At 44.7% G+C, this 25,485-nt stretch overlaps 1 protein-coding gene across 4 annotated transcripts in view; it reads left to right on the forward strand.

Moving 5' to 3' along the window:
• The window catches only part of FRMD1 (FERM domain containing 1), a 44,265-nt gene extending 19,031 nt beyond the window's left edge, over window positions 1–25,234 (forward strand). For 3 of the 4 annotated variants that reach the window (XM_065835591.2, XM_065835592.2, XM_065835593.2), the window contains 11 exons: window positions 6,987–7,066; window positions 9,184–9,260; window positions 10,917–11,103; window positions 13,619–13,774; window positions 16,079–16,144; window positions 16,353–16,421; window positions 16,608–16,782; window positions 18,455–18,790; window positions 18,931–19,059; window positions 19,782–19,861; window positions 21,864–25,234. In XM_065835591.2, coding sequence (XP_065691663.2) covers window positions 6,987–7,066; window positions 9,184–9,260; window positions 10,917–11,103; window positions 13,619–13,774; window positions 16,079–16,144; window positions 16,353–16,421; window positions 16,608–16,782; window positions 18,455–18,790; window positions 18,931–19,059; window positions 19,782–19,861; window positions 21,864–22,151 — 1,643 coding nt within the window. In that variant the 3' untranslated portion in view covers window positions 22,152–25,234. The remainder of the gene's footprint in view (window positions 1–6,986; window positions 7,067–9,183; window positions 9,261–10,916; window positions 11,104–13,618; window positions 13,775–16,078; window positions 16,145–16,352; window positions 16,422–16,607; window positions 16,783–18,454; window positions 18,791–18,930; window positions 19,060–19,781; window positions 19,862–21,863) is intronic. The other variant, XM_065835594.2, reaches the window with a different exon arrangement.
• Window positions 25,235–25,485: the final 251 nt, after the last annotated feature.

The raw sequence follows: 25,485 nt of genomic DNA on the forward strand, positions 1-25,485 counted from the left end.
GTCTGCTTTTCAGGGATTTTTGGTTTCACAGCAAGCTATCATCTCAAGAAATGGAAGCAGTCCAGTCAGGTTGTGGGGAGGCCTGGTAAGTTTTCCATTGCCCAGGGTTGTCTCGTGGATTCATAAGTCAAGCGCCTTGGCCAGGCAGCAAGTCGCTGTAGAGGCTGCCATAGGGAAGGTGTGTGGCTGGTCTGTGAGGCAAGGGTGGGTTAGATGTTGGGAAACTGGAGAGGAAGCATTTGCATTTCAGACCAAAGTACTCCTTTTCTGCATCATGCTTTCACCTCTCTTTCCTGCAGCTCTAAGATGTCATTTTTTAAGAAACAACCACGCTGTTGTAATAAGAGTATATTTCTAATTTTCTTAATGTGTATTTATTTTTGGCAGTCTGCTGCTGCCACATGCAGAACAAGATATTCAATCCGTCTGCATCCATTACCTTGCTGCTAATTTGTCAACAAACCCCTGACTGTCAACAGTGGCAAGAGAATGAAAATTAAGGGATTTCTACAGAACTGTAACCAATCACATTGGGTGGATTATCTGGATTAGGAGCCCATTTGACCTGTAGACGTTGTACAGATAGACTAATGCTCAGTTGGTCTCATAGTAAGTATGTGTGTGAGGGGGAGAGGTTGGGGACCTTAATCATAAACAGAAGTTTAACCCCTGAGTGTGGCAAAAATGAAAACAGCACCACAAAGCACTGGGCAAACTGCAAACCACAAATGCTGTGAGATTTAAGGTGTAGGTCTTGGAGCATGTCTTCCAGCATTCATTGCTCAAATTTGTTGCTTTTACTTCTATTACAGATCCTGAGGGCAAGCTTCAGGATTTAACAGTAATGATGTCAGGACAGGATTTTTCACCCTTTTTGCTCTTGAGCTTTTTTGATTCTCAAGATGCAAAACACTGCAGCCAGATGCACTGGGGGGGGGCAGGGAAAACTTGTGACTCTAAGAAGAATTTGAACCCTTTGAGAATTGAGTTCAGGAGTGTATATTAATGGGAAGCCAAAACGCACAAAGCTTGGGACATGTTGCTCTTCTACTTTTGTCACAGATCATCAAGCAGCTGTATCTTGTGTGCTCCTGCTGCTGCTTAAGTGTGTTTTTTTTCCTTCTAGTTTGCTCAATGAAAGACGCTGCAACCCTGCCAGGTTCAAGCTGGCTTCATAGGCTTCAGCAGCTGGGTCTTACATTGCAGCTCCTCCTGCAGGCTCACCCTTATCTAGTGCTCTGCGGGAGGTTTCCCACTCTTTATCAGAAAGGGTATGCAGCAACACAATTCAGTCTTCTAAAACAAAACTGATTGTCAGCAGACAAAGAACAGCCAGGCCTCCTTTGTTGTTATAGCTCGGATCCCTCAGATCCTGAATCTTGGGCTTCTCCTTTCTAGGAGCAAACCTTGCTCAACCCAAGAAGGAAGCCTTGCATTGGGAAGGAGCAAGCCTGCAGCTGCTACACCTTGCCAGTCTCAGTTTGTCAGGTTGGCTTTCTAACAAAGCCAAATCACCTTGCTTCAGCTCCCCTGCCTCAAGGATCATCGTGCAGTTATTACAGCTATGGCTGTTCACCATGCCAAACCCAAGCCTCCCAGCCTTCCTTCCTTGTGTGCTTTGCCAAGGAGCTTGGTGGTTACCTCTGCCAAGACCACTCTGCCTCCAGTTAACTCTTCTGTGTCTGAGTATCCTCCAGTATCCTCCTCATGGGCAGCGTATGCTACCATGTTATTTTTGTATTGTGTGGCTATCTATTATAAGAAAGGTTCTCTTAAGAAGACTAGTGACAACGGAAGTTGTACAAAATACCCTCGGATTATTTGTATGCTCCAGTCCTTCCCCACTGTCCCTGCTTCTGCCTCTCCTCCCTCAAATATGTGCTTGGATAGTTACATTTCCTTTATGAATGGCTTCTATGTCCTAACCTAAGAAGGTACAGCTCTGTTATAATGATTTGGATACCTCCAAAAAGAGTTAAATGCAATGTAAGGAAAACATGGGCAGAGATGTGCCACCTGGAGGGAATTGCAGCAGTTCAGGTGTTAAAGTGTATAATGCTCCTCCAAGGGCTGTCCTGTCTGACACTTGCAAGGGGTTTGTTTGCTTGTGGACGAGCAGTGCTGGAAATGATCCTGCAGCTCTTGTACAGAAGAATCCCCTGTGACACTGCCAAAAGTCCAAAGAGCTTTGCTTGGGCATGCCTTGTTGCTAACTGTTAGATGCCAACATAAAATTCCTGCAGTGCCTACCCATCGTCTGGAATGACTGAGTCTCTATCTCAGTCTTCAGACCTCAATAGATCCTAACAGCCACACTGCCTTGGTCTTCTTGGTATTACTTCCTTTCGCTCTTCATATTGCTTCCGTCTATCCTGGGTAAAACAATCTCAGCCAGGATCTCCCCTGCTTTACTCTCAGACTCTGTTGTGGTTCTTCCCTTCTTCACTTGGAATGCATATACTTCCCAGCTAAAAACACAAGGTTATCCTGAACCAAGTTCTTCTAGACCCTACAGTAAACTAAACAACCAGGTATTGAAAAGTGGGCAAGATTTCTTGCTGTTGGCTTGAATAGTAACAGCAGGAGCATCAAGAAGTTATGTAGAGGTGGTGGGAACAGATGCCATGTGGATAGTGATGTTCACAGGCCACCAGCACTTGGAAGCCTGGGGAGCTCTACATGCAAAAGGAGTGTGTACCTGGCTCTTCTTCAATAAAGAAACAAAAAAAATCCATGCTGGTATTCAGGGAAGCTAAACAGGTTATGTGAGGTGTACAGCGTGCATCAAGAGATATTTCTGAGCAGTGTTTTTTGAATTATTTTTTTTTCTTTAAGCTGTATCTCTTCCCTTACCCCAGCCATCCCTCTGTTCTGCTCCTGGAAATAGTGGTGTTACCACAAGGCTTCTTGCAGCACTTGGGAGAAATTAAGTGCTATAGCCAAGGATAATTTTTTTCCCTTTCTGTAATGTGGGAAATGCTTGATAGGTGGAAGTTTGGCTTTGCACTAATTTGTGTTTTATTTGAATCCTGTTCTTCTGGACTGTGTGAATAGTTATAATATTAAAATACACTTGACTCAGCTAAAGGAGCTAATGGGGCATTCCTGGCTGCCAGCAGGGCCTGAGCTCTCCCTCTTGGTAGGATGGGTAAATACTTACATTCATGGAATTTCTCAGTGCTCCTAGCCCAAAATGGGCACTGGAGAACAGGTTATTTGCCTTCACCATTACTTACCTATTCTGCAGGGAAGTTACCCTTCATAAAAAAAAATGAAATGGGGAGGCACTGGTTAATGTAAAATAGTGGCTTTTAGAGTAACAATGACTCAGAATTGATTTGACCCTGTATTACAGCCATAATTTTCTGTTCCTGTTTTCCCTACAGTGTAAATAATACCTATTGTAAATCTGCATAACTCCCTGGAACTGTGTCACTTTTTTTCTGACTGGGTACCTGGCCCATTATTTTTTTGCAACAATGCATGCCCTGTATTTGCTTAAATATGTAAATGTGCTAAGCTAATTTTTCAGAGTAGAAGCACTTGAATGTTTGCATTTCTGGTGGCTGCTTCATTTGAAGTGAGATTTTTACAGCACAAACTTTCCAGTTCATTTGAGAGTTCTTAAAAGCTAAAATTTGGAGAAATGTGTAAAATGCAGTGCTGCAAACTAGCCAGCTGTCCAGATGCGTTGTTTGGGATTGCAGTGCAGTGCACTGGTGTGTTGTGCCAGGCCTGATATCTTTGTGCACATACGTGAGGGAACCTTTTAAGAGAAGCTGGTATGATGTATTTTTAAGCTCGTTGCCAGCACCAAGATGAGATTCATGAGTGTAGTGTCAGTAGCTGCTGGTGGACATGTGCGTATATGCATGCATGCATCCTTCTAAGCCAGCTTCTTAGTACCTTTCAGTTGTTCTTCAGCTGAGACCAGTGAAGCAATGACAGTTCATACCTGCTGAGTATCCAGCCCTGCTTGGTTCCACAGATCGGACGTGTTCTTCCCTGGAAAGGCGATGATCTGTGCATTTCTATACTGTCTTTTACAGCACTGCTCTAAAGTGCTGCAACTTGGTGCCCTCATCTCTGTTAGAGATACTTGTTTTCAAACCAAAGACAGTTTTAGCATCTGACAAAGGTCTCCAAGTTTCACCACTAACCCAGTTTAAGGAAAAAAACCTGCAACCCTCGTAGGACTGGGGCAGGAAATAACCTCTTTGTTTTTGTAAGATGGAGGCTTACGCTGCAGGTTGACATTCCAGCAATATTAACTTCATTAAGACAGGAATTCAGGGCTGCATTCCTGCATGGGAGGGAGGACAGGAGGATGCTGGGCTGTGGAGGAGCAGGACCCCCAGGGAGAGCTGGAACATTGGGGTGTCCTCCTCCTTCAACCTGCCTGATTCTTGGGGTTTATGTGCACCTCTCAGTGGACGTGATAATGACCTGGAGTCCTCAGGCTTGGCATCTGGCCCTTCCAGAATCATCTCTCTAAACTAGTTAACATGATGAAGATAAATAGCAGCTATGGGGTGTGGGTAACAAATGGCTTTGCTACAGTGGAACTGCTCTGTCATCCTGTTCCCCTTTCTGTCCTGGTCTCCATGTGTGATGATAGTCTCAGGCTATATCACCATGCTTGCTGTTGCCATCATTCCCTTGTGGCAGAGGAATAATTCATGCATTTCCCTAAATGCCTCTGGGCACAGGATCATTCCTGAGTGAGAAGGGAAAACTGCCCTCACAGCTGGTTACAGCTGTGCAGGTCCCCCACCCTCTGCACCAGATGGTGCTGGCAGAACCAGCCGGGTGCCACTAGGCGCAGGCCCAGCCCAGCCTGTAGTGCCCTGCCCAGGAGCTGCTGAAGCCCAGGGAGGGACTGGGTGCTGCGCTCGTGTTATCCCACTTCTGTTGCTTGCTGTGCAGTTGCTTTCTAAATGAGCTGTTATTTACTTTTTAAGAAAAGCTTTACAGAGGGATGCTTATCAGCTTGGCAGCTGACAAGGGACAGAGACAAGTCCAAGAGATGGATCAAACTCATCTCTCTCACTGACTACCACTTATATCAACCTTTTCAAGGCAGCATTATCTGATGTTAATGGACTTAAAAACTGACGCCAGTGTAGCCCCCCCCAGCTACCTTATCTCACAGGCATAAGTGAAGAGGCAGGTACAAGATGCAGTCTCTGCGATGCTAAAACTTCTTCCTCTCCTTGTCAAAACAGCAAAACAACTTCTGTATCACCTCGTGTGCTACAGCACTTAAATCCCTACCACTAACATTTTCAGGATTTCTGTACAGCAATTTCAACACTGCCATTAAATAGCACGCTGTTTATGTATGTGACATGTCAAGCAATGTGTTAAACAGAAATATAGAAACAGAAACAGAAAAAAAAAAAAAAACAGAAACAAAAATTGTATAAAAATTACAACTGTTATCAGTGCAATGTAGGAAAGACTGTAGAGATGGAAACAGGATTTTTGGGGGGATTGTCCGCTTTATTTGTGTCTGATGTTACTGGTATTTTACACAAGGCTTCCTGTTAGTGTGCTGTGTGGACCAGTTCTGGCTAGTAGCAGCTGTGGTTTCTCTCACTTAAGGTGGGAGCTGAAGGAGGTGACAATAGCAGGTTGTTTGGCTTGCTTGTTTTTTAAAACCTTGCAAAGGAAATATTTCCTGTATCTGCCCCTGTAAGGGACTGGAATGCTTTGGGAGGATGGCTGTGAGGTAGCTCAGAGCCCCCTTGAATGATTGCTGTGATGCTGGCCTCTGCCAGCCCTTCATCTGCTGTACAGACACGAGTGTAGGTGCTCGTTCTGTTGTAAATATCCGTTAGTAAAAATTCACTTCTATTCTCCCTTGGTTTTTTTTTGACATCAGAAAGCAAAAAACAAAGCTTGAAAGTCTGGGCTGGTCTTCAGGGCAGAAGGTTGTTTTGCAAAAGGTTCTTTTTTATTATTTTATATATTTTTCTATATTTTTTAATTTTATTTTTTTCTTTTTATTTTATCCTTTTCTTACTGCTCCTTTCATGTCTAAAGAATAAGCTCTTCAACTTGACACTTACGTCACCTGTCAAAACACTTTCCTGGGCAAGACCAAAAAGTAGAGGGACTGGTCAGATGAATGTGCTCAGCTGGCATTGCCACTGAAGCCTGAAACATCAGTCAGGTCTTTTTTTAAAGAGACTGGAGAACGCTCAGGGAAAAATCTTTTTACTGACTGGAGTTGTTAGGATTTGATAATTGGCAAGCAGTGTTACAAAACATTGGCTTTGAAAGCAGCACAAAGCTCCTTTAAGACGATGTGCTGCTCAGGCTGTCTCGTATTCACCCTCACCTAGGTGGAGAGCAAGTCCTGGTCCTTTGAGGCCAGTTTTCCCTTCCTTTTATTCATCATCTTGCTCTATGAAAGAGGTTAGGTGTGAGGAGAAGACACCAGACCTTCTGAGGAGGGCATTTGGGTTTGGTCCTCTTTCTCACCGTTTTAGAGGATCCCATTCATATGTAGACAATTAAATCTATCAAATACCTGACTCTGTCCACTTGCTTATGCCATGTTGGACGATGGTGTCACATGATGGCAGAGTAGAAGCTTGGGTAGGGCTTGCTTGCTTAATAATAATAGAAAACTGAACCTGCTAAACTGACAGTACAATTAAGTTGGTAAGATGATGTTTCCCTTTTGTAAGTGCCTTCTTGCTTATAAAGCAAGAATTCTGCATTTCTGGGTAATGGGCTTGGGAAACTTTAGCTCAGCATCTCTTGAATCAAGGTGTATCTGACGTTCCTTCCATACTGGCTGGAGTAGCACATGTACTTGAGAGACTTGGTGCCCTCTCTTTTTCCTGGCCTGTCTGTTTCCTGGCCAGCTTTGTTTTAAAGTGTATTGCTTGGAAATAACGTGTGTAGTCACCTAAGTATTTAATAAGTAAGAATTTCTAATTCTTTAGCATAAAATGCTTTGTCCTCTTGTCTTTCAGATAATGAATATGTTTTTATAGACCTGGAGCAGAAGCTTAGCAAATACTTTTCAAAGGAATGGAAGAAAGAGACCACCAAAGTAAGACAGATGTTTAATTTTGGAGACTACTGCTTTGATATTGGACTACTCAGTGAAATAAAAGCTCTGAAACTAAGGTCCATAAGGCATTTCTTGAAGATGGTCTGCAGAATGCTGTTTAGCAGCAAGATGTAGTGAGTTATGCACGGCTGTACAATTGATTAAAAGAGCTAAAACAGCCCCTTACACAACTTTACCTGAGCAATAGCAGCCACTTGGTTGCTGCTCAGCTGCTGGAGTGGAGAAGGTCAGGTGGTCAGTCTTCCTTTTGAGCTTTGCCAAGCCCGTGAGTCTTCTTTGTTATCCTTAAGCAGAACAGCCTAAAATGCCTTTTTGTGACTTGAACCTTGTATGAAGGAGAGGACTAGAGCTCTGACTCTTCCGAAGTACATGCAAAAGGTCAGTGTAGTGAGAGGAAGGATATTTTGTTTGTGAAAAGTTTTAGCCCTTTAAGGCTAGTGAGCCCTGTCAAGGGAGGGAAAAACTACGTGAAATAAAGACAAGCTTATGTAATTGTTTAGTGCCAGTCATTCAGACATGATAATGCTTGTTTGTGTGTGTCATTATTAGAGGAGCTGCAGTCTAGAACAAAGTGTAGTATGCAATTACATTCAGATATCTTAATTAGCTCGTTATGATTTTTCCACCTTCCTTAAGGGTTTTCTTTTGCAGACTAGGCACGCTTGCTATTTCTGCTGCTTAGAGAAGTTTGTGGATGACTACTGAGGTTTGGAGATCTCTCTTATCCCATCCAACTTCTCCCAGACAAGTGAGGGTTACTTCAAAGACAGCTGCCAGTCATGCAGAGGGCTGGCTGTCCAGCCACTGTGGGTGTCCCAAGGCAGGTGTTTCTGGTCATGTCAAGATGGGGTATGCTTTGTGGTTGCTTTGAGGCTGGATTCTTGCAACATTTTTTAAGTTAGAATCAGTGTCAAATTTCTGGTGAAAGACGAATCATGAAAGGCTGAATGAGTTACCATTGGCAGTACTGATGTCTGAGAGCAGTTAGGCTGTTGGACTGAGTTAGCAGACAGGGATATTATTTCTAAGAAGGGTTTCAGGTGGGAAGCCCAGTCCAGCTGATAAAATAGGGTGATTATAAACAAGTTCCAGAAATAAAATGTAAGTATTTGCATGATGATCAAGAAGCTGCTGTCTGTGTCAGATGTGCATGTCATGCCACGTACCTTGTCTCAGTGAGATGGGTCTGGCCAGCAAGGTCTTAGAACTGCCTGTGTGAGCAAAGTTACCTGTGTGAACATTTAAAAAAGTAACTGGCAAATTAGGAAAGATGAGAGAATAAGCTAGTAAGACCAGATGTTGCTTTTTTTTTTCTTTTTTTTTTTTTTTCCTCCTGTTCAAACAAGTTTGTAAGTCTGAAAGGTAGGCTGCAGTTAAAACAACAGCAGAACTCTTGCTGGCTTCCTTCTAATAGATGTGTTCGGTATGAAGCAGACATCAGTGTCTCCTTTTGGTCTGTGGCTGCAGGAAGGTGTGAACAACTAAATGCTAGCCCTGCCAAACAAAAAGCAGGGAGTTAAAACATCAGGGTGGTGCACCTCAGCCTGGGGCAGTAAATGCTGAACACAGCAGCAGCAGCAGCAGCGTGTGTGTCCCCACTCAGTGATGTGGTGAGGCGCAGGCATGGCTGGTTACTTCCAGGTGTGCCTTGGCAACATGCCGCAGCCGTGCCGGCGTGGCACGCTGCCCTGCTGCCGCGGCGCCCTGCCTGCTGCCGTGAGGGAGCCGGTGCGCAGCTCACCGGCTGCAGCTCCCTGCATTCAGCACTGACACCTCTGCGGTGCTGCCAGGTGCTGAGCCAGGCAACTCCGGGCCAGGCCACGCATCCCCAGGCTGTGCTGGGACCTGTTCATCCCCACTGTCCAAAATCTTCCACCCTCCCCTGGATGTTTTGGCTTTCAGACAGTGTAAATGTTTTGTGGTACCTCACTGTTGGGAGCCTCAAGACAGTCAGATCGCCCCATAAAACTTGCCAAGAGCAGAAAAAGAAAAGCAGTATGGGAGAGCGAGCTTGGGAGAAGAGAACGTTACCAGACAGGGTAACAGGAATTTTGGATGCTGAATGTTGTTTAACATGTCTTCTGTCTCTGCTCTAGGGAACAGAGAAATTCAGCCCTCCTTTTGTTGCATTCTTTAGAGTACAATACTACGTAGAAAATGGAAGAGTAATAAGGTAAGTTCCCCTCTGTGGTAGTTAACTGTGTTTTGAATTATTCACTGTGTTCTTAAAAGGCAAGAAAAATCATGTTTCTTTGTTAAGCTCGTATCTGCGAGCTCACAAAAATAAGCTTAAAAAATCCACTTTTTTTTTTTTTTTTTTTAAAAGACCTTCACAGACTTTCACACCCAGCCATGAATGTTTTCCTCCTGAATCATACTCCTTATCCCTAGGAAGATTGTGGCTGTTTTTCCATCTGTGTTTAGAGAGCAGGTTGAATGATGACAGTATCAAAATATGTTTGACACTCTTTTGGTTGTATCTTTTGTTTGTGTGAAAAACATCAGATGAATATACGAAAAATAGCTATTTATACTCCAGAATACTTGCTAGTAATTTTGTTTCTGTTTTTTGTATCTGAGCAGTGCCGTGTGCAGTCTGCTTCTGGAAATGAACTTCTGTAAATGGACAAAAGAAATGACTTCATAAGTTAGCAAGTTTTGCCTTTGAGTGTAGTCCATTCACATGGAATATGGCCTGCACTCAAAACACCACCACCCTCACCCACGGTACAGAACAAAGGATGAGGCAGTTAAAAATGAACAACTGACAGAGTTAATTTACATCAGCACTTCTGGTGTGGCTGTGACCCCAGGGCAAGCCAAGGGCTGGGATCATTCGAGTGGATTAAAATCTTTACCAAATTTTTGGCATTTGTTCTCATCTTGAACAAAGTTTTGTGGTTTTTTGTTTTTCTCGATGCATAGCCTTTCATTTTGGATACAGAGGAGTCTTTCTACTGGAGTCTGTTTGGCTGCTAAGTGTTTTTTATTTAGTTTTGCTTTTAGGTACAAAGGGAGATTGCATATCATTCTATCACCCCCCGATGTACATATCCTCTAGCATCCCAAGCAACTTTCTTTTGCACTGGTAATTTAATTTTAGGTTTGTGGAGCCATGCAGAGGTAGTTACATGGCCCCTTCAAATTATATACACACTCACGCTTTTATGAGCAGACTGTCATGTCCAGCTCTTCATCCATATGTACATGTCAGCAGCCTGCTTCCCATGAGCTCTGACAGTGGGAGGTGTATGGGTTATCATTGCTTATTCCTTATCAGACTGTTCCTCTTTGGCAGCTTGAGGAAGACAAAAACAAGCCCAAGGCTCCCACATCTTTTGATCTACCTAGCAGGGAGTTAGCTGTTGAAAAGTACCTTGAGCCTAAGGCAAGGTGAAATGAAAAAGCAGTCCCAGGTTTAGAGGGGAAAGGAGGACAGGTGTGCGAGAAACAGAACTGGGAGTCAAGGGAGTTGACTCTCCTGACTGCTAGAGGCTTTCTAGAGAAACAGAAATGCTTGATGTCATACTTGTTTTGGAAACTCGCTACATGGTTTTTCTTTCATCTGCTTTCTGCCCTAACTTCTTAGATCCCATGCTCCTCAAGATAGAAGCTACCATTTCCCATGTTTCTACAGCCCTTAATGTGAGAAGACCTTGATCTTGGCTTGGTGCTTCTTACATGCACATAACTGTATTGGGGGGTATTGGCACATGTCAGAGATGTTGAAGTTTAATCCCTCCTCTCACAAGGAAGGTGTGTTTGGGGGGCCTTATCTGGACTGACCTTTCTTTTCTTCTTCTAGTAAATTTGCCTTTGTGTCTTGCAGCGATAAGGTGGCACGGCAGCTCTACTACTGCCATCTCAAAGAGCAAGTACTTATGTCTCGGTGCAACCACAAAGAAGAAATCTACTTCTTGCTAGCTGCCTACAGCTTACAGGCAGACTTGGGTAACTACAGGGAGAAGGTCCATGCTGGCAAATATTTTGAACCTCAGGCTTACTTCCCGCAATGGGTAAGTTTGGGGGGGATCTTTCTGTCAACAGATTGCACATGCAGCAGGAGCTAGGTCAAAGTGGTACTTAACTGCAGCCATGCAACTTCCCCAAGTCCACTGCAGTGATTAGGCAGAGTGGCAGAGCATCACCCTGAATTTCCCTCAGGAGATATCTCCTCTCTTTCCACTGGATGTAGGTGCCCATTCCTCATCAGTGAGGTGGGTGGTATGTGCCCTTCCTTGGTGAGGGAATGTGTTGGTATCAAATGAATAATTCTGACAGTATGGCTGTCTTTGGTTAATTCTTCTATGACATATAGGGTTGTGTGTTTGCAGTGGTACATCAGCAAGATCTGCACAACCTAAGCTCTACAGAAAACCTCAGGGCCATGAAGCCAAGTCCATTGCCCTTTGTTCCTGTCTCTGTAATGCTTACCTCTGGGATGGATAGACCCAAACCCTAAGGGCTAGTACTGCTGTGCAGCAACTGTGGTGCTTGCTTTGTCATTAATCTTTGGCTCATCTGAAGTAAGAGAAAAGGGAAGGGCCTGGCAATAGGTTTGTGTGTTTGTTTATAAGCATATGCACATAGACTTGTGTCCTTCAAGACTTACAAACAGCATAGAAAGCTGAGAGTTCTGTTGTCAAATGAAGGCAAATTAGCTAAGACCCTGTTAGAATTGGTTATTTGCAGAGAGTTCTTCTCTGGTGATAAAATGTCAACAAAACTGTTGATAACACTTTAGTATCCATAAAAATAGAAAGGGAAGCTAGCTTTGTTACAGACATGGCACTGTAATGTCTTCTGGAGCAGGATACTCCCTGGGACCTGGACAGACCCTCCTCTGCACCCTGATTTAGTTCTGGAGACGCCTTCTCCTCTGTGACAATGGATTTTAGCCCAGCTCACACCTTGGGATAGCTGTTGAAAAGTCGAGATGCCTCTGGTAGCTGGCTACGTGTCCCTAGTCAGGTCGTGTCTCCCATGAAGGGTGGCACTGTCCCCTGCTTTGGGCAGAAGGTTCAGAGCACTGACAGGGGTTCTGTTGGGGAGGCAAGGCTGGTAGAGTCTCCTTTACACACAACTCCGAGCCTGCCATGCTGGGCAGAAATGTGCCTTTCTCCCAGACAACAGGCCTTCGTCCCATGCTGTTCCTGGCTATGGGGCACCTGGCAGGAGGTGGCTGACAGAGGGCTGGGAAAGGTGGGTCTCATGCGTGCTGTTTCTGGGGCAGTAAAACGTCTTATCACTGACTGTTGCTCATCTGGCAAACATTGCAAAGGCCAAGGCAAAGCCTGGCTCACCTGTGCCGAGCCACAACCCCAAGCAAGTATGTGGGTGATGCATGACATCATTACGAAGAGGGAAAGCTGGCAGGCATGGGGACGCTTCTCTCCCCACTCCCAGGCTCCTGTGGGGAGATACTGAGCAATCTCCTCCTCCAACGCGATCTCTTCCTCCAACAACACGTGCCTGGTATCACTTGGCCGAGCGCTGCCCCAGGCCTCGTGGTAGCAAGGAGAGGTGGTGCTGCCCTGGGGCGAGCAACCCAGCTTTGAACTGTGAAGCTGGCGTGTCTCTTTTTGCTGATGTTGCATGGCTGATGGCATCACTGTTGTTCTCCACCGAGCCCAGCCTTCCTTGTGGGAGGGCAATTAATCTGGCAAGACTTGCAGAGAAGGGCAGAGGTGTTACCAAGGAGAGTAAATGAGGGGTTTCATTTAAAACGGAAGTGGGAAATGGGTGGTGGGGGGGTCTGGTTGTTTTGAGCCAGGGCAGATTGTTCTTGGCAGGATGGTCTCGGGCATCTGCTGGCATATAGTTTAGGTGCCCCTGTGGTGGGGGATTTTGAGAGGTGAATTCAACCAACACTCATCTGTCACTACTGCTCCCAGCCTGGAATGGGCCGGTCTGACATGGGAGGGGGCTGGGCTGCCCTGTAGCCTTGTGCAGAGAGGACGTGTGGGCAAGTGGGGGAACTGAGCACTCGCAGGGCGAGAGCAATAGGCCCAGTTTGGGCTTTTCAACTGCTTAGCAAAGCCATGTGCCTGCCAGCCGCTCCTGACAGATACAAAATACCAAGATAGTGTTATCCAGCCCTTTGAGGGTGGGAATGCTAAATAAGCCTAAAGTGTAGTTTCTGGTCTTAAAAGGACCACCTGGGATTTCTGCACTGTTCGGAGATGTTGCTGTTGATTGTGTTGGCATGCAGAGCAGTATTTGTTATCTGCCTATAAGCATTTATGGATGCCAAGAGTTAAGAAAACTAATTCCAGTACTTAAAATTGAAAGAGCACAATGTCTATAGTCCTGGTCTGTTATGATTTTGGAGAATCCCTTTAGAGACATCGGTATCATCCATGTTGCTTTAAATGCTTATCCTCCAGGGAGGTAGAGGTGAATGTGGACTAACATCCTGAGGGACCATATGAACCTCCTCCACCTCCATTCTCTGCTTTGCTGTTGATCATCACTGCCTCCCATGGGGATCGCTGAAGAGTTGCTGATCTGTTTGTTTTCCTTGTGGTTTAGATAATTGCAAAGAGGGGGAGCGACTACATCTTGAAACACGCCCCAGAGATGCACCGAGAACAGCAAGGGCTGAGTGCTAAGGAAGCTGTGCTGAAGTTCATTAAGGAGTCCTGCCTGCTGGAAGATGTGCCTGTCCACTTCTACAGGCTGCAGAAGGTTGGGCAAAGAACTACTTCTTTTGAACTTCTCCCATCGTTTAATTGGATGCACCATTGCATTTTTCACTTTCTGTTTACTTGAGAGACTGTTACCTCTGATTCAGAGAGGCCAAACAAGTCTAAAATACTCAGCAAATGAGGCCTGTCCCCACAAAAAATTCTGTTGCCAATATACAAGTATAGCTGGAATCTAGTTTTGTCCCTTGGCCAAGAAACTGGCCACAGGAATGGCAAAACTTAATTTTTGTCCCTGCCTGTCAGTAGACTTGCACCAGGGAAATCACTGAGAAGGCTTTTTCATGTTTGATTTTTTTTTTTTTTTGGTTTATTTGTGGTTTTTTTGTTGTTGTTGTTATGGCAGCTTTCCTGCAAATGCAATCTAATAACTGAAGGTGACACTGAGTCATCCTGAGTTTCTTACCCCTCTACGTTCAACCTTGTCAGAGTGGTTGGTGGTTTTTTTCAGCTGTATGTCAGTTTTTTTATTCCTGGATTATTGTTTGTCCCTCTGTCTTAGACTCCTTACCCAAGCCTGCTTAAACAGAGTGTCCTTTCTTTTCACATGCTAAGAGAGTTTAGGTCTAGAAATAGGACTACAGAGAAGTTTTCTGTTTCACTTAGGTGGGTGAAACCTCCTCATGCAATTAGGAATGCCGTGAACCCTTTTTTCCAAATGGAGATACTCCACTTTGTCAGCCTCATAATTAAACTTCTTGGTTGTTTGTACTCAGTAGAAATTATGCCTGGCAGGTGTCAGTGTCCTTTGACCAGCTCTAGTTCCTGGAGAAACATGCATTTTATGGAGGAAATAAGTTCCAGTTTGGTCTGTAGTCCAGGGTTAGTTCTAGTTCCTCACAAACCATAGGTGCTCCCTCAACTTCTCCTCTGTCCTCTCTCTTTTGATTCTAATGCTGTTAATGATGCAGTCATAACAGGGTTGTTTACACTTGAATGCCATAAGAAATCCAGCTGGCAGGACATGATACAATTTATATCAAAAAGCACTGGGGCTGTGAAATTGGTTGCTCTTAATATCCAAATTCCTGTCTGACTTGAACTTATATTTTCTGCATTACTAACTCCTTCATGTGTTGTTTGATCCACAATGTGCTCCTCTTCCTGCTGTGTGACAGAGTTGTCTCATCTCATGATGAGATACTCTCCTCTTGGATGACACCTGGGTCACAAAGCTCCTGATCGAGCACTTGGGGTGTCAGGTGGAGATGTCAGTGCGCTGGCTGCCCTGAGACTTCAAAAGCAGTCACTTTTGCCTTACACCTTCCTCGTGGCTGCTATGGAGGTTGGGAACTCCAAAAAAAGCACAGCACTACACCCTGTATCTCAACTTCAGACCAATAGTGATTTATAAAGCTCTTTGCTCTTAGAAGGCAGAAAGCATTTCTTAGTGACTTTAAACTGGAGACATAGATTGGTACCAGAGGCACAGGGTGGAGTAATGCTATGGCATAAGGCTTACATCCTGACCAGCCAGATGAGGAGAGAAAGTTTTCATATAAAGTTTTAGTTCTGTGAGCCCATAAATTTTTACCCAAAAATTCTTCTGCTCCTCCTCCTCCAAAAAAAAAGTGTTCCCCTCCCTAACTCTGCCATGCCAGGAGAGACTGAAAGAACTAGTTTATGATATTCTTTGGTTTTCAAGCAAAGGAATCTCATTAGAGACTGCGTATGTCATACCAAAATACAGCATGAGGAAAACCAAGGCAATCTTCCAGTCCAGATGCAAACATTTGAAACAACCAGCTCCCAACACTGAGATCAAAAGGTTAGAAGGAAAGTCACTTTAAATATGGGCATTGATCAGCTCCCTCCCAGCCAAGGGACACCTAAGATCCAGCAAATCCCTGGAGGGGCAACAGCAGCGTCATGGCCAAGAGAAGGGGACAGGCATCCTTTCTGTTTTGGGCTGTCACCTGGAGAGTGGGAGTGCTGCATGTTCATGGGAACAGCAGAGATGGTGTGTGGCAGTATGAGAGGTACAGGGTACCTCTGAGAGCAATAATTGTCCTTGCCCTCAATTCACTAAAGCTACAGGACTCCCTGTCCCAGGCAGCTGAGGCATTTTCTGGTGAAATGCTTGAGATGCCTGGCATGAGGGGATTTTAGGTGTAGATATTTCAGGGGTCAACAAGGCAAGGTGCACTTTACAAACACAATAAAAACCCAATGAGCTGATGGCATCTGCCTGATGAGCAGTCCTACTACCTCTCCTGCAGTAGGTGCCAGAACAAGATTGTGGCCTTTGTAGATTAACCTTTGACTCTGGGCTCTTCTGTTCTTTTAGGATAAGAAGGAGGATCGCCCGACAGTTATCCTGGGCCTGACCCTGAGAGGAATGCACATCTATCAGGTAACAGACCATCCTGAAAGCCTTCTGGTGTAGCATTAACTCTGGCCAGCTCCCCTGTCCTCCCCTCCACCGCAGCTTCTCTGCCTCCCCTGTGAGCACCAGGCTCCACATATCTCAAATTCTTGGTTGTTTGCAAATTCTTTGCACATCGCTGACTCCACCCTGTACCTGCCAGTCCCTGTGTCACTCCGAGTTTGATGTATTGCAGGAGGTGAATCACGTTCGCCAGCTCCTCTACGACTTTCCCTGGTCGCACATTGGGAAGCTGGCATTTCTGGTGAGTATGATGGAAGGGAGGCCATTTGGCAGCTGTCAGCCTGGGAGCTGGCAAAGCTGTTGGCCTGCCTGTGCTGCCACGTCAAGTCCTGTCACTCGTACACACAAGACCGCAGCTTTCTCTGGTAGCTTTGTGGCTGAAAACATGCTCTTGCTCATTTTGCTGGCATCTCTTCTCTCTGCACAGGGGAAAAAATTTGAGATCCAACCAGATGGTTTGCCCTCTGCGCGGAAACTGGTTTACTACACGGGTTGCCCCTTCAGGTCGCGGCACTTGCTGCAGCTTCTCAGCAACAGCCACAGGCTCTTTCTGAATATCCAGCCAGTGTTGAAGCAAATCCAAAAACTGGAGGAGGCTGAAGGTATGTGATAGAAGAGCAGATGACTTTGGTAAGGGGAAGAGTACAGCATGTTAGGCTCAGCTGGTGCTTCATGTTGACTGCTTTCTGTCTAATTAATGGTGTTTCTGCCTTATCAGGAAGCCAGTGAGAAAAATAGAGGTATTAGATACATTTCAAGTCCATTACTGGGAAGTGTTTGTGGCTCCTACATTGCTAGACTGTGATCAGAAAGCATGTGTGAGAGCAGTAAAGGGGGAATATCTTCCTTTGAGTACACAGATCCTCACTGTCTGTGCTCCCAGTCTGTGCACATTTGACAGATGCTGCTGAGTGGAAGTAATTTTGAATAAAAAGCTTTCCGTTGGTGCAAGATCTTGTATTCAAGCAGCAGTACAAGTTGTAAGCCCATGTCTTAATTTTTTAGTGCCCCTTACTAAACGCAGCACACAATTTGGTCTGTAGTGTCAGACAGTTAACAGCTAGGAGTTGTAGGTGCCAGGGGCAGCCTGAGAGCAGATCAGGACTCCCAGAATTTGTTTTTTCTGGTGGGGTCCCCTCTCCATGGGAACAGTGATTGAACTCTGACAGTCCCTGGTATCCTTCCAGGCAGACTTCAGTCATTTCATCAGCTCTCAGCTTGCCTCTTTCCATTTTCCAGCTCTGCAACCTGGGTCTCCTACAATTTCTTAGCCTACCTCTCCCTGGTGACTGTTTTTAATGCATTGTGCAGATGGTCTTTAAGAGAATTGTGTCCCTTTCCCACTAGCCTTCTCCGGAAGGCTTTTTTTCCTTCTTTCCTGACTGCTGTTCCCTGCATTCTTCATTCACACTTCCTCTGTCTTCTCTGGGGTTTTCAAGCCTTGCATCTTTACTTTCAAGGTCAGCCAAAGTCATACAGCAGTAGTTGGTCCTCTTGTCTGAGATACAGGCTGACTCTTTGCAGGGAGAAGTCAGGAAGAAACTTGTTTCTGCTTGCTGCCTATCCCAACCTACTCTAAGGAGCTTACATCCATCACTGAAGTGGTGATTGCTGTTTGTGTGGAATTTGTACAGGGCAAGGTAGCCCTTGGTCTCAACAAGCTTGGTTATTTCTGTCTTTCCCTTGAGAGGGGTTATAGGAGTAGCCTTGAGATATGTGGGCACAACCAGTGGCACTCACTAATCAGGGGTGTGTGGGCAGAAGGCCCTGGGTTGTTTTGTGTCTACTAGTGTCTTGTGGATTTCTGACCATGCTCAGCACACCTCTCTTTAGGTAACAGATATGAGCCACAGGAGAAATAATTAGTAAATCTTTAGTAAATGTCAGCCATGAGGATCCTGTTCTTAGCTCTCTCCATATGTTGGTGACTGTTTTAAAGAGTGAGCACTTAAGTTAGCTAAGTAATTCTCTTTTTTGACCTTTCCTTCATTCTGGAAGCTACTATTTTCTGTATCATAACTGCCTCTACCTGCCTGTTCTAATTCCGGAGATTCTGGATTTATTGCAAGTAAGACTAATTGTTTTACAACCAGCTAGGAATCCCAGGATCTGTTGAGCAAAGTACAAAATTGTCCTTGTATTTGCTCAGTACCTGCAGCAGTTGTTTCTTAATTGTCAGGTTGTGCCAGTCTCAGAACTTACTGATTATTGTTGCTACTCTTCTTTTGGTCTTGCTTACAGTTCCCACTGGTTTCTCTCATTTTTCTTCCTCAGAGAAGAAGCGCTACCGGGAGTCCTACATCAGTGACACGCTAGACATGGACCTGGACCCATGCGATAAGAACTCCCGTGGCAGTGGGAGCAGCGGGGGCAGCCGTCGGGACAACCGTCTCTCGCGACAGTCCACAGGGAGCCACGGCAGCTCGCACACATCGGGCATCGAGGCTGACTCCAGGCACCGGGTTTCGGTGGAAATGTCAGTGGATGAGCCCTTCAGCATCGACCGGGTGCACAGGAAAGAGAAATCCTGCAGCTCAACCATCAGCTACGGTAGCTCTGGCATTGACAGCGGCAGCAAAGGACGGGCTGAAGACGACTCTCAGGATGATGGTAAAGAATTTGGTGATGCGGAGCAACTTGTAAGCCCGCTCTTGCCGCCTCCTGCAGGAGAATGGGGAGTAAGAGAATGTGAAGCAGCTTGGAGCAGAAGCAGAATGCTAACCCTTCTCCTGCCGCTCTCTTCCTCCTAGAGCTTGAGCTGGCAGTAGATGAGCCAGAGGAGGTGCCTGTAGATGAGCCTGTAGAGGGAGACCAGTTAGAGGAGGCCACTGTGGGAGAATCTGTTGAATCTCTTCCTCTAGATGCTGCTAGCTGCCAAGGTGAGATGGCTTTCTGCTACTGCTTGGTGCTTTTCTTTAGGCTCTAACAAGAGGTTTGGTAAGGCAGGCATGATCTGAGGGATCTCAGAAAACTGTATCTGCTTCCAAACAACTGCCAGTGCTACTCAGTGCCCTACTGCAACAGGATTTTAAGTCAGATCCTCTAGAGCTAAAGGTCAGCACCCTGTATTGTACAGTGCTGCTCTCCTGTGTGCTCCTCAAGGTCTCCCTTCTCCAAATGTACCGACTTCATACTCAGTTAATCATAAAAAGATAACTGACACAAACCTTTTGTAGTGAAGGAATTTACTTTAAAACCTTGTACACAACAAAACAGCCACAGGGTTCAACCACAGGATAATGGGCTAGTCGCAGGAATTAGTAGGTGAAGTTTTGTGGCTTGTGATACAGGGAAATGCTATAGACGATGGAGTCATACAGGAGCTGTCTGGCCTTACAGTCTTTGTAACAGAGCAAGACTGGTGAATAAAGGGCAAACTGGGAAAAAGTTGTTTTCTTGTCAGTTTTTAAACATTGATCCTTAGGGGCAAAGAGGAGTACTTGTGAGAAAAAACTCCCAGAGCATTGAGGGTGCTTACTGATGTATACTCACGTTTATAGGATAGCACTGCTTGAATGTGGCTGTGAGAAAAACCTCCTTCTTCCCCAGCCCACAAAACCTCAAACCTGCACGCTTTCCAATTCTTCCTTCTCCTTTGCAGCTGTAAATCAGGAATCACTGTCTGTGGTGCAAGTCACACTAATAAAAATGAAAGGTCGAAGTGTGGAATCCCTTCACCAGGTAAGGCAGGGTGCTCGGCAGGGGGGGTCTGTGTGTGGACATTGAACCAAGGTCTTGTGTAATGGAGACAGCTGTAAATCAAGTGAACTTGATTGGTGTGGATGTGACCGATTTAAATGGTGTAACCAAAACCAGCTGTTGGCCAGCTACTGCTATCAGGGCAGGGTTAGGGTCCAGGCTAGTACGGAGAGTTTTGAAGCAACCAGCGTGGAAGTCTTACAAGCCAGCTGTCGTGTGTCTTAGGCTTTCAGATGGGAAATGCGAAATAAACCACTTGCAAATTTCCAGTGCAATATAGAGCCAAGGCCATCCATGCAGCTTGGATGTGGGTTGCAAACTTCATCATCTTCCTGCTCCTGAAGACAGAAGGAACTCATATTGGAGCAAAACCAGATGCTCAAGCTCTGATTACTCATTTGTGTGATTATACTATGTGTGTGCTGAAGTCTTTGTTGTCAAAGTTTTCTTTTCATCAAACCCTTGAGAAAAGGCAACTATATATGGTAAAATATCATAAGTTGTACTTGGAAAAAAAGCTTATTAAAATGCCTTTTTAAGGCCAAACAATATTTCTTTTCAAAATATAACTGTAGCCACTAGGATAGAAATGTGTAGGTTTGGGGTTTGTGTGTGTTTGTTTCTTTGTTTTTTAAAAGCCTCTACCACTTCTTTTCTCTCTGAATCCAAATTAGCCCTATCTGCTAAAACAATTTCAAAAATCTATTTATCATTATCCCCTTTACTCCAGAACTTTTCTGAACAAAGACTTCAGTCACTTCTTAAGACTTTTTTTTTCCTTTTTTCATGCTTCTTCCTGTCAAAAAATGATAAGGAATTTTCACTTATCAGCAAAATAGTCTGTCAAGTGCTATAGGAGATTTAAATAAAATCTTGCTTATTTTTTTCCCACGCTCAAGACTGTGCCATACAAATAATAATTAACTTATTCCTGCATTTGAGTGGAAAGACTTAAGGTGGAGAGTGAGCTTAAAGTAATGTTTTTACATTAATGCTTTTACCAACACATTCTTACGCTATTAATTGATCGGAAGGCATCTAAGCAATTGTAATTGTACCTGGCTGCCACTTTTATTTATCAAATATTCCTTATAAGGCCAGGTAACTAAACGCTGGAGGACCGTGTTTGTTTGGCATTGACTGGGCCATATAGCATGTGCCTGTTTTTGAGAGCACAGCTGAGCCAGCGCAGGGTTTCCTCAGGGTAGATTTTTCATTCCCATCCTGTGGAGGTGAGCAAGTGATACTGGGAGGAAGTTTTCAGTGTTGCCAACAGAAGTATCTTGGTTTAAAAGTGATGTTCCTGCAATCAGCCTTAATATTAGCATTTAAAAGCTGGTTATGAAAAGACAGAGCAAGAACAAACAGGTGGGGAAGTTGAAAATGTTTCGAATGGTAATTCCTCCACATAGGCCAAGTTGCCACAGCTTTTGTAGCAAGATGCTGCCTCTGGGAATTAACTGCTGGTTTGTTGCTTCTGTTTTCCTCATTGCTGAACAGTGTTATATAGATGAAACTGTATGTTGCACTTGGTGAATTTGGACACTGTCACCCGTTAGTTTTCATGGTTGCCTTCTGAACCTTTCCACCCATGAGACTTTCATTAACTCAGTGTGTTCAAGCATTTGGGGTAATTTTTTGTTACGTGCTCTTTATCCATTTGAGGATGACTGCATGGATCTGCCAAGAAGTGTGAGGTCATTCACATGTCAATACCTGTCAAGTGTTTTGTCTGTTGTACTGGACGCTGAGGACACAGTGTAGACAGAGCAGGATCTGGCTCAGCATGGCAGGGGCGGCTTAATGGACTAGTAATTCCTTAATGGTTCACAGCTCCTTCATTAAGCCAACATCCTTCGAAAGGCTAGTGGGGCTGTTTTGAAGGAATGTAAGAACAATTTTAGAAAATTTCATAGCCAGCATCCTTAGGCTTTGTCTGAGGTCATTGCTTTTATTCATCATGTGTGTCTTACTGAACTGGCAGGTTGGATCACCCAAAAGCAGGAGCTGCACGGACCAGCACAGCCAGAGTTTGGATGACATCCGCCTGTACAAGCACCGGCGCCCGCCACTAAGTGCCACACTGTCTTCAGACACATCCCACAGCTACACATTTGGCTGCAGCCTGGAGGACAAGCTGTCTATCTACGGCTGTGTTTATTCCACTGCGGACTGCAAAACCAAGTCTGCCCTTTATGGGAAGCGATCCATGAACTGCCTCTCCTTGGATCTTCTGGGAGAGGACCAGCTCCCAGAGGAGTTTGTGGTGTAATGAGATTGGAGCTCTTCCATACCAGGAAACAGGTCATAATGGAAATATATACCTCATTAACACATGTGATGTCACTCTGGTTCTTGCAGGAGATTGTGAGCAGCTTTGTTATTCAGCTCCGTAATCAGTAAATGGCATCAGTTCTGCAGACCTGACTACAGGGCAAATCAACGTGAGTTTAGCACTTAATGCTGGCATTTGAAGTGTCTGTCTGAGCAGAAAATCGAAGTGGCCTGCACCATTAGCAGTGACACAACCAACATAAAAACCAAAAACAGTAGACCAAAACTGGCTCTGAGCTAGTAAAGCAAATACTGTCTAAATGGATCTATCAGAAAGAAACTGAAAGTCTACATCAGTTTATCTTCCCACCTGTCCCCTGTGGTCTGTTTGTGTTAATGCTAGTATACAGATAGTGTGGGTTGTCTTGAGCTTGTGCTGCTGCAACACTGCCAACAGCTGTCAGGCCAGGGAATTCTCGGAGCACATTTGGAGGGCTGTGTGTGGAAACGTCTGGCCTGTTTCTGATGTAAAGAATGCAAGTTGCCTGTTTGTTTCACTAAGAGCAAGACCTGCTTTACCAGGAGTTTCTCCTTTTTTGTTGGTTTTGTTTTGTTGTAAGCATTCAGCCAAATACAATGTGTATGTGTTTTTTTTGTTTTTTTTTTTTTTTTGCTTTAATGCAACAAATGGAACTGTCTCTCAGCTGTCTACTACTGCCATAACGCAGACTGGTAAATAAATGCTTATATCTTGAGGAGATGTGGGAAGGGATAAAACAAATGACTTAGCTGCTTCTGAGAGTACAGCAAACAACTGAAGAGCGTTGTCTGGCTCTTGAAGACAGGACTGTGACTGGAGAATTTGTCCAGGCGTGATCACCCCTTACTTTGAGTCATACTTCTATGTTGTTCTTTTCTTTGTTTTTAATAAATCTGTTCCGTAGAATTTTTTCCTCTGCTTAGGAAGCAAGTATGGACTGGAGAAAGTCACTTTGGAAGGACATAGTGACTGTGTCCAACTTAGTCATGGGTAGGTCATGTAGATGTGAGCATGTGGTGCTGCAGGGCTGGAGATGGTGGAAGCGCAGGGTGTTTGTGTGCCAAACCAAGGGTACTTGTTTGGTACTTCTGAGTGGTGGAGGTGGCTGTGCTGGCTCTTCCTAGGAAAATAATAACTATGCTGTTTGATTCAAGTATTTGGTGTGGAAAACATTCTGCTACCTTGTTACATCCAAATAAATTTAAGTTTGATTTCCTTCCTTATCTTCCCCCAGTACCTCCTCCCCTCATCAATTCCCAGCATTTGGGAAGCTTTTACTTACAGGTGTGTATAACCTGTGCCCAGCTTTTTATAACCTTGCAGGTAGAAGCTAATCATTTCTTGGCAAACTCTAGAAGCAGACGGATGCGATTCTGCTGGTTGAGGAAGTGTGTGTTGTGCAGTGTCGATCACCCAAAAGCTGAAGATAGCCAAATTCAGGAAAGGAAAGAAGCCAGACCACGACGAGGAGGGTTTGAGCTGTCGGTTTGACAGTGGGCTTGCAGGCTTAGTAGTTACCTGGTAAACTGTGTTCCCGTAAGCTGTTAAAATAGCAAATCTGTGGAGTCTGTCATCTCACTGTTTCAGTGCAAGTGAGTGTGGTGTAGAGACAGGGCATGCAGGTGCATCTGAATTTACTGAAGTGGCATCAGTAGCTGTACGTCCTCTGAGATGAATCCAGCACCAAAGCCTAGCTGTGTGTTTGAGGAACGAATGATGGGCTCAAGCTCACTGTAGCCACGACTTAATTGACCGTGCCCTTTTTGATCACACTGTTCTTTCTTCTTGTAATGAACAATTAGGAGCTATGTGTTCACTGTAGCCTGCTCTCCTTTCTTCCAAGCAAAGCCAAGATGCCTTTACAGAGTCCTTGAGGTATGTTCACTGCATCCAAAATAAACTCTGCTGAATGGATCTATATGGATAAAGAACGTCTGGCTGCTCGTGAACAGTCCAGTCAAGCCTCCTGCTGTTGGTCTGTCCCTGTTACGTGGGGTTTGTTTGGCCACAAGCTGTGGGAGACGGGCATGGCCAAGGTCTGGGAGGCCAGAGGCTGTGCTGCAAAGAGCAGCCTTGTTCTTGCAGCCACCATGGAGCTGGAGGGATGGCTCTTACTGCAGCAATGCCCATCTGTCCAGGGAAAAGGTGAGGCATCTGGAATGGTGGCCCCGCTAAACTGTTGCTCTCCCACCCATGCAGATGTACAGTTACTCATTCTGGCAATGGTTGTTAACAGGGAAAAAGCTCAAAGTTCAGTGGGTATCGTTAGGAAAAGTGTCATAAAACACACACATGCCCCACTTGCTCACATCCATACACACTTGTCTCAAAGACAATCACGTTCATCAATGCTTCAGCCTAACCACCTTACTGAAGTGTATATTGCCACCAAGCAGCTTGGCATTTTCTTTTTGCAGTTACCAAGCATCCAATGGATTTGATGAAATGCTGTAATCCTGCTGTCTCCAGTCACAAAATATACCGATGCCTGAAAACAGTGTAATTGGGTCTTGCATGAGCATCCACTGCCTTATATGCACAAGGAGGTTTCTTGTATTTATTCATGGCTGGTGGGGTAGATAAACTCTCCAGGTCTGACTGTCTCCTCTTGGTCTGTGCAGCTCCCTCCAACACTGTGAGTTACATGTGCACATCAAGGGGAGACTGGACACTTTTGTGTGTAGACTGAGAATGAATATCTTATAAGCACTGTGAATATCTATTATGCAAGTTTTTGTATTCATATGAAAAAAAATTATTCCTGCTAGTAATAGATTTATTTTTTGTTTGTCTTTGGATTTAGAAGGTCTTTTGTTATTTTTGGTTTTGACTAGTTTGGTAGAGGGTAATGTGTAAGCATTTATCAGCTGATGTTAGAAACTAGTTGCCAATATTTGTACATATTTGTAAAATACTCATGGTATAATCACTCTATTTTAATGGTAAAAGTTTCTCCTTTCCATGAAAGGAATTTCTTGTTTAAAATGAGATATAAATAACTATATGTACACCTGCAATAAAGTATGAATAGAAAAAGGTAATTGTGTATCTGTATAATTTTCATTCCTCCAAGAGGTGCATGTCAGTGACATCTTCCATTCGAGACACGTAGATTGTAGAAAGGAATTTGCTGCCAGACTCTAATCCATATGAGTAGTGACTGGAACAGCTCCTTTTCCTCCCTGCCACTCTGAGGAGCACGATGCCAAAGGGGCCTCTGTCAGGCATTGCGGACCCTGTCGAGCAGGTTGGAATCAGTGGGAACACTAATGGGAGCTGAATCTAACTGAAA

Source organism: Patagioenas fasciata, chromosome 3 (genome assembly GCF_037038585.1).
Source record: "Patagioenas fasciata isolate bPatFas1 chromosome 3, bPatFas1.hap1, whole genome shotgun sequence".
In the NCBI taxonomy this organism is placed as follows: domain Eukaryota; kingdom Metazoa; phylum Chordata; class Aves; order Columbiformes; family Columbidae; genus Patagioenas; species Patagioenas fasciata.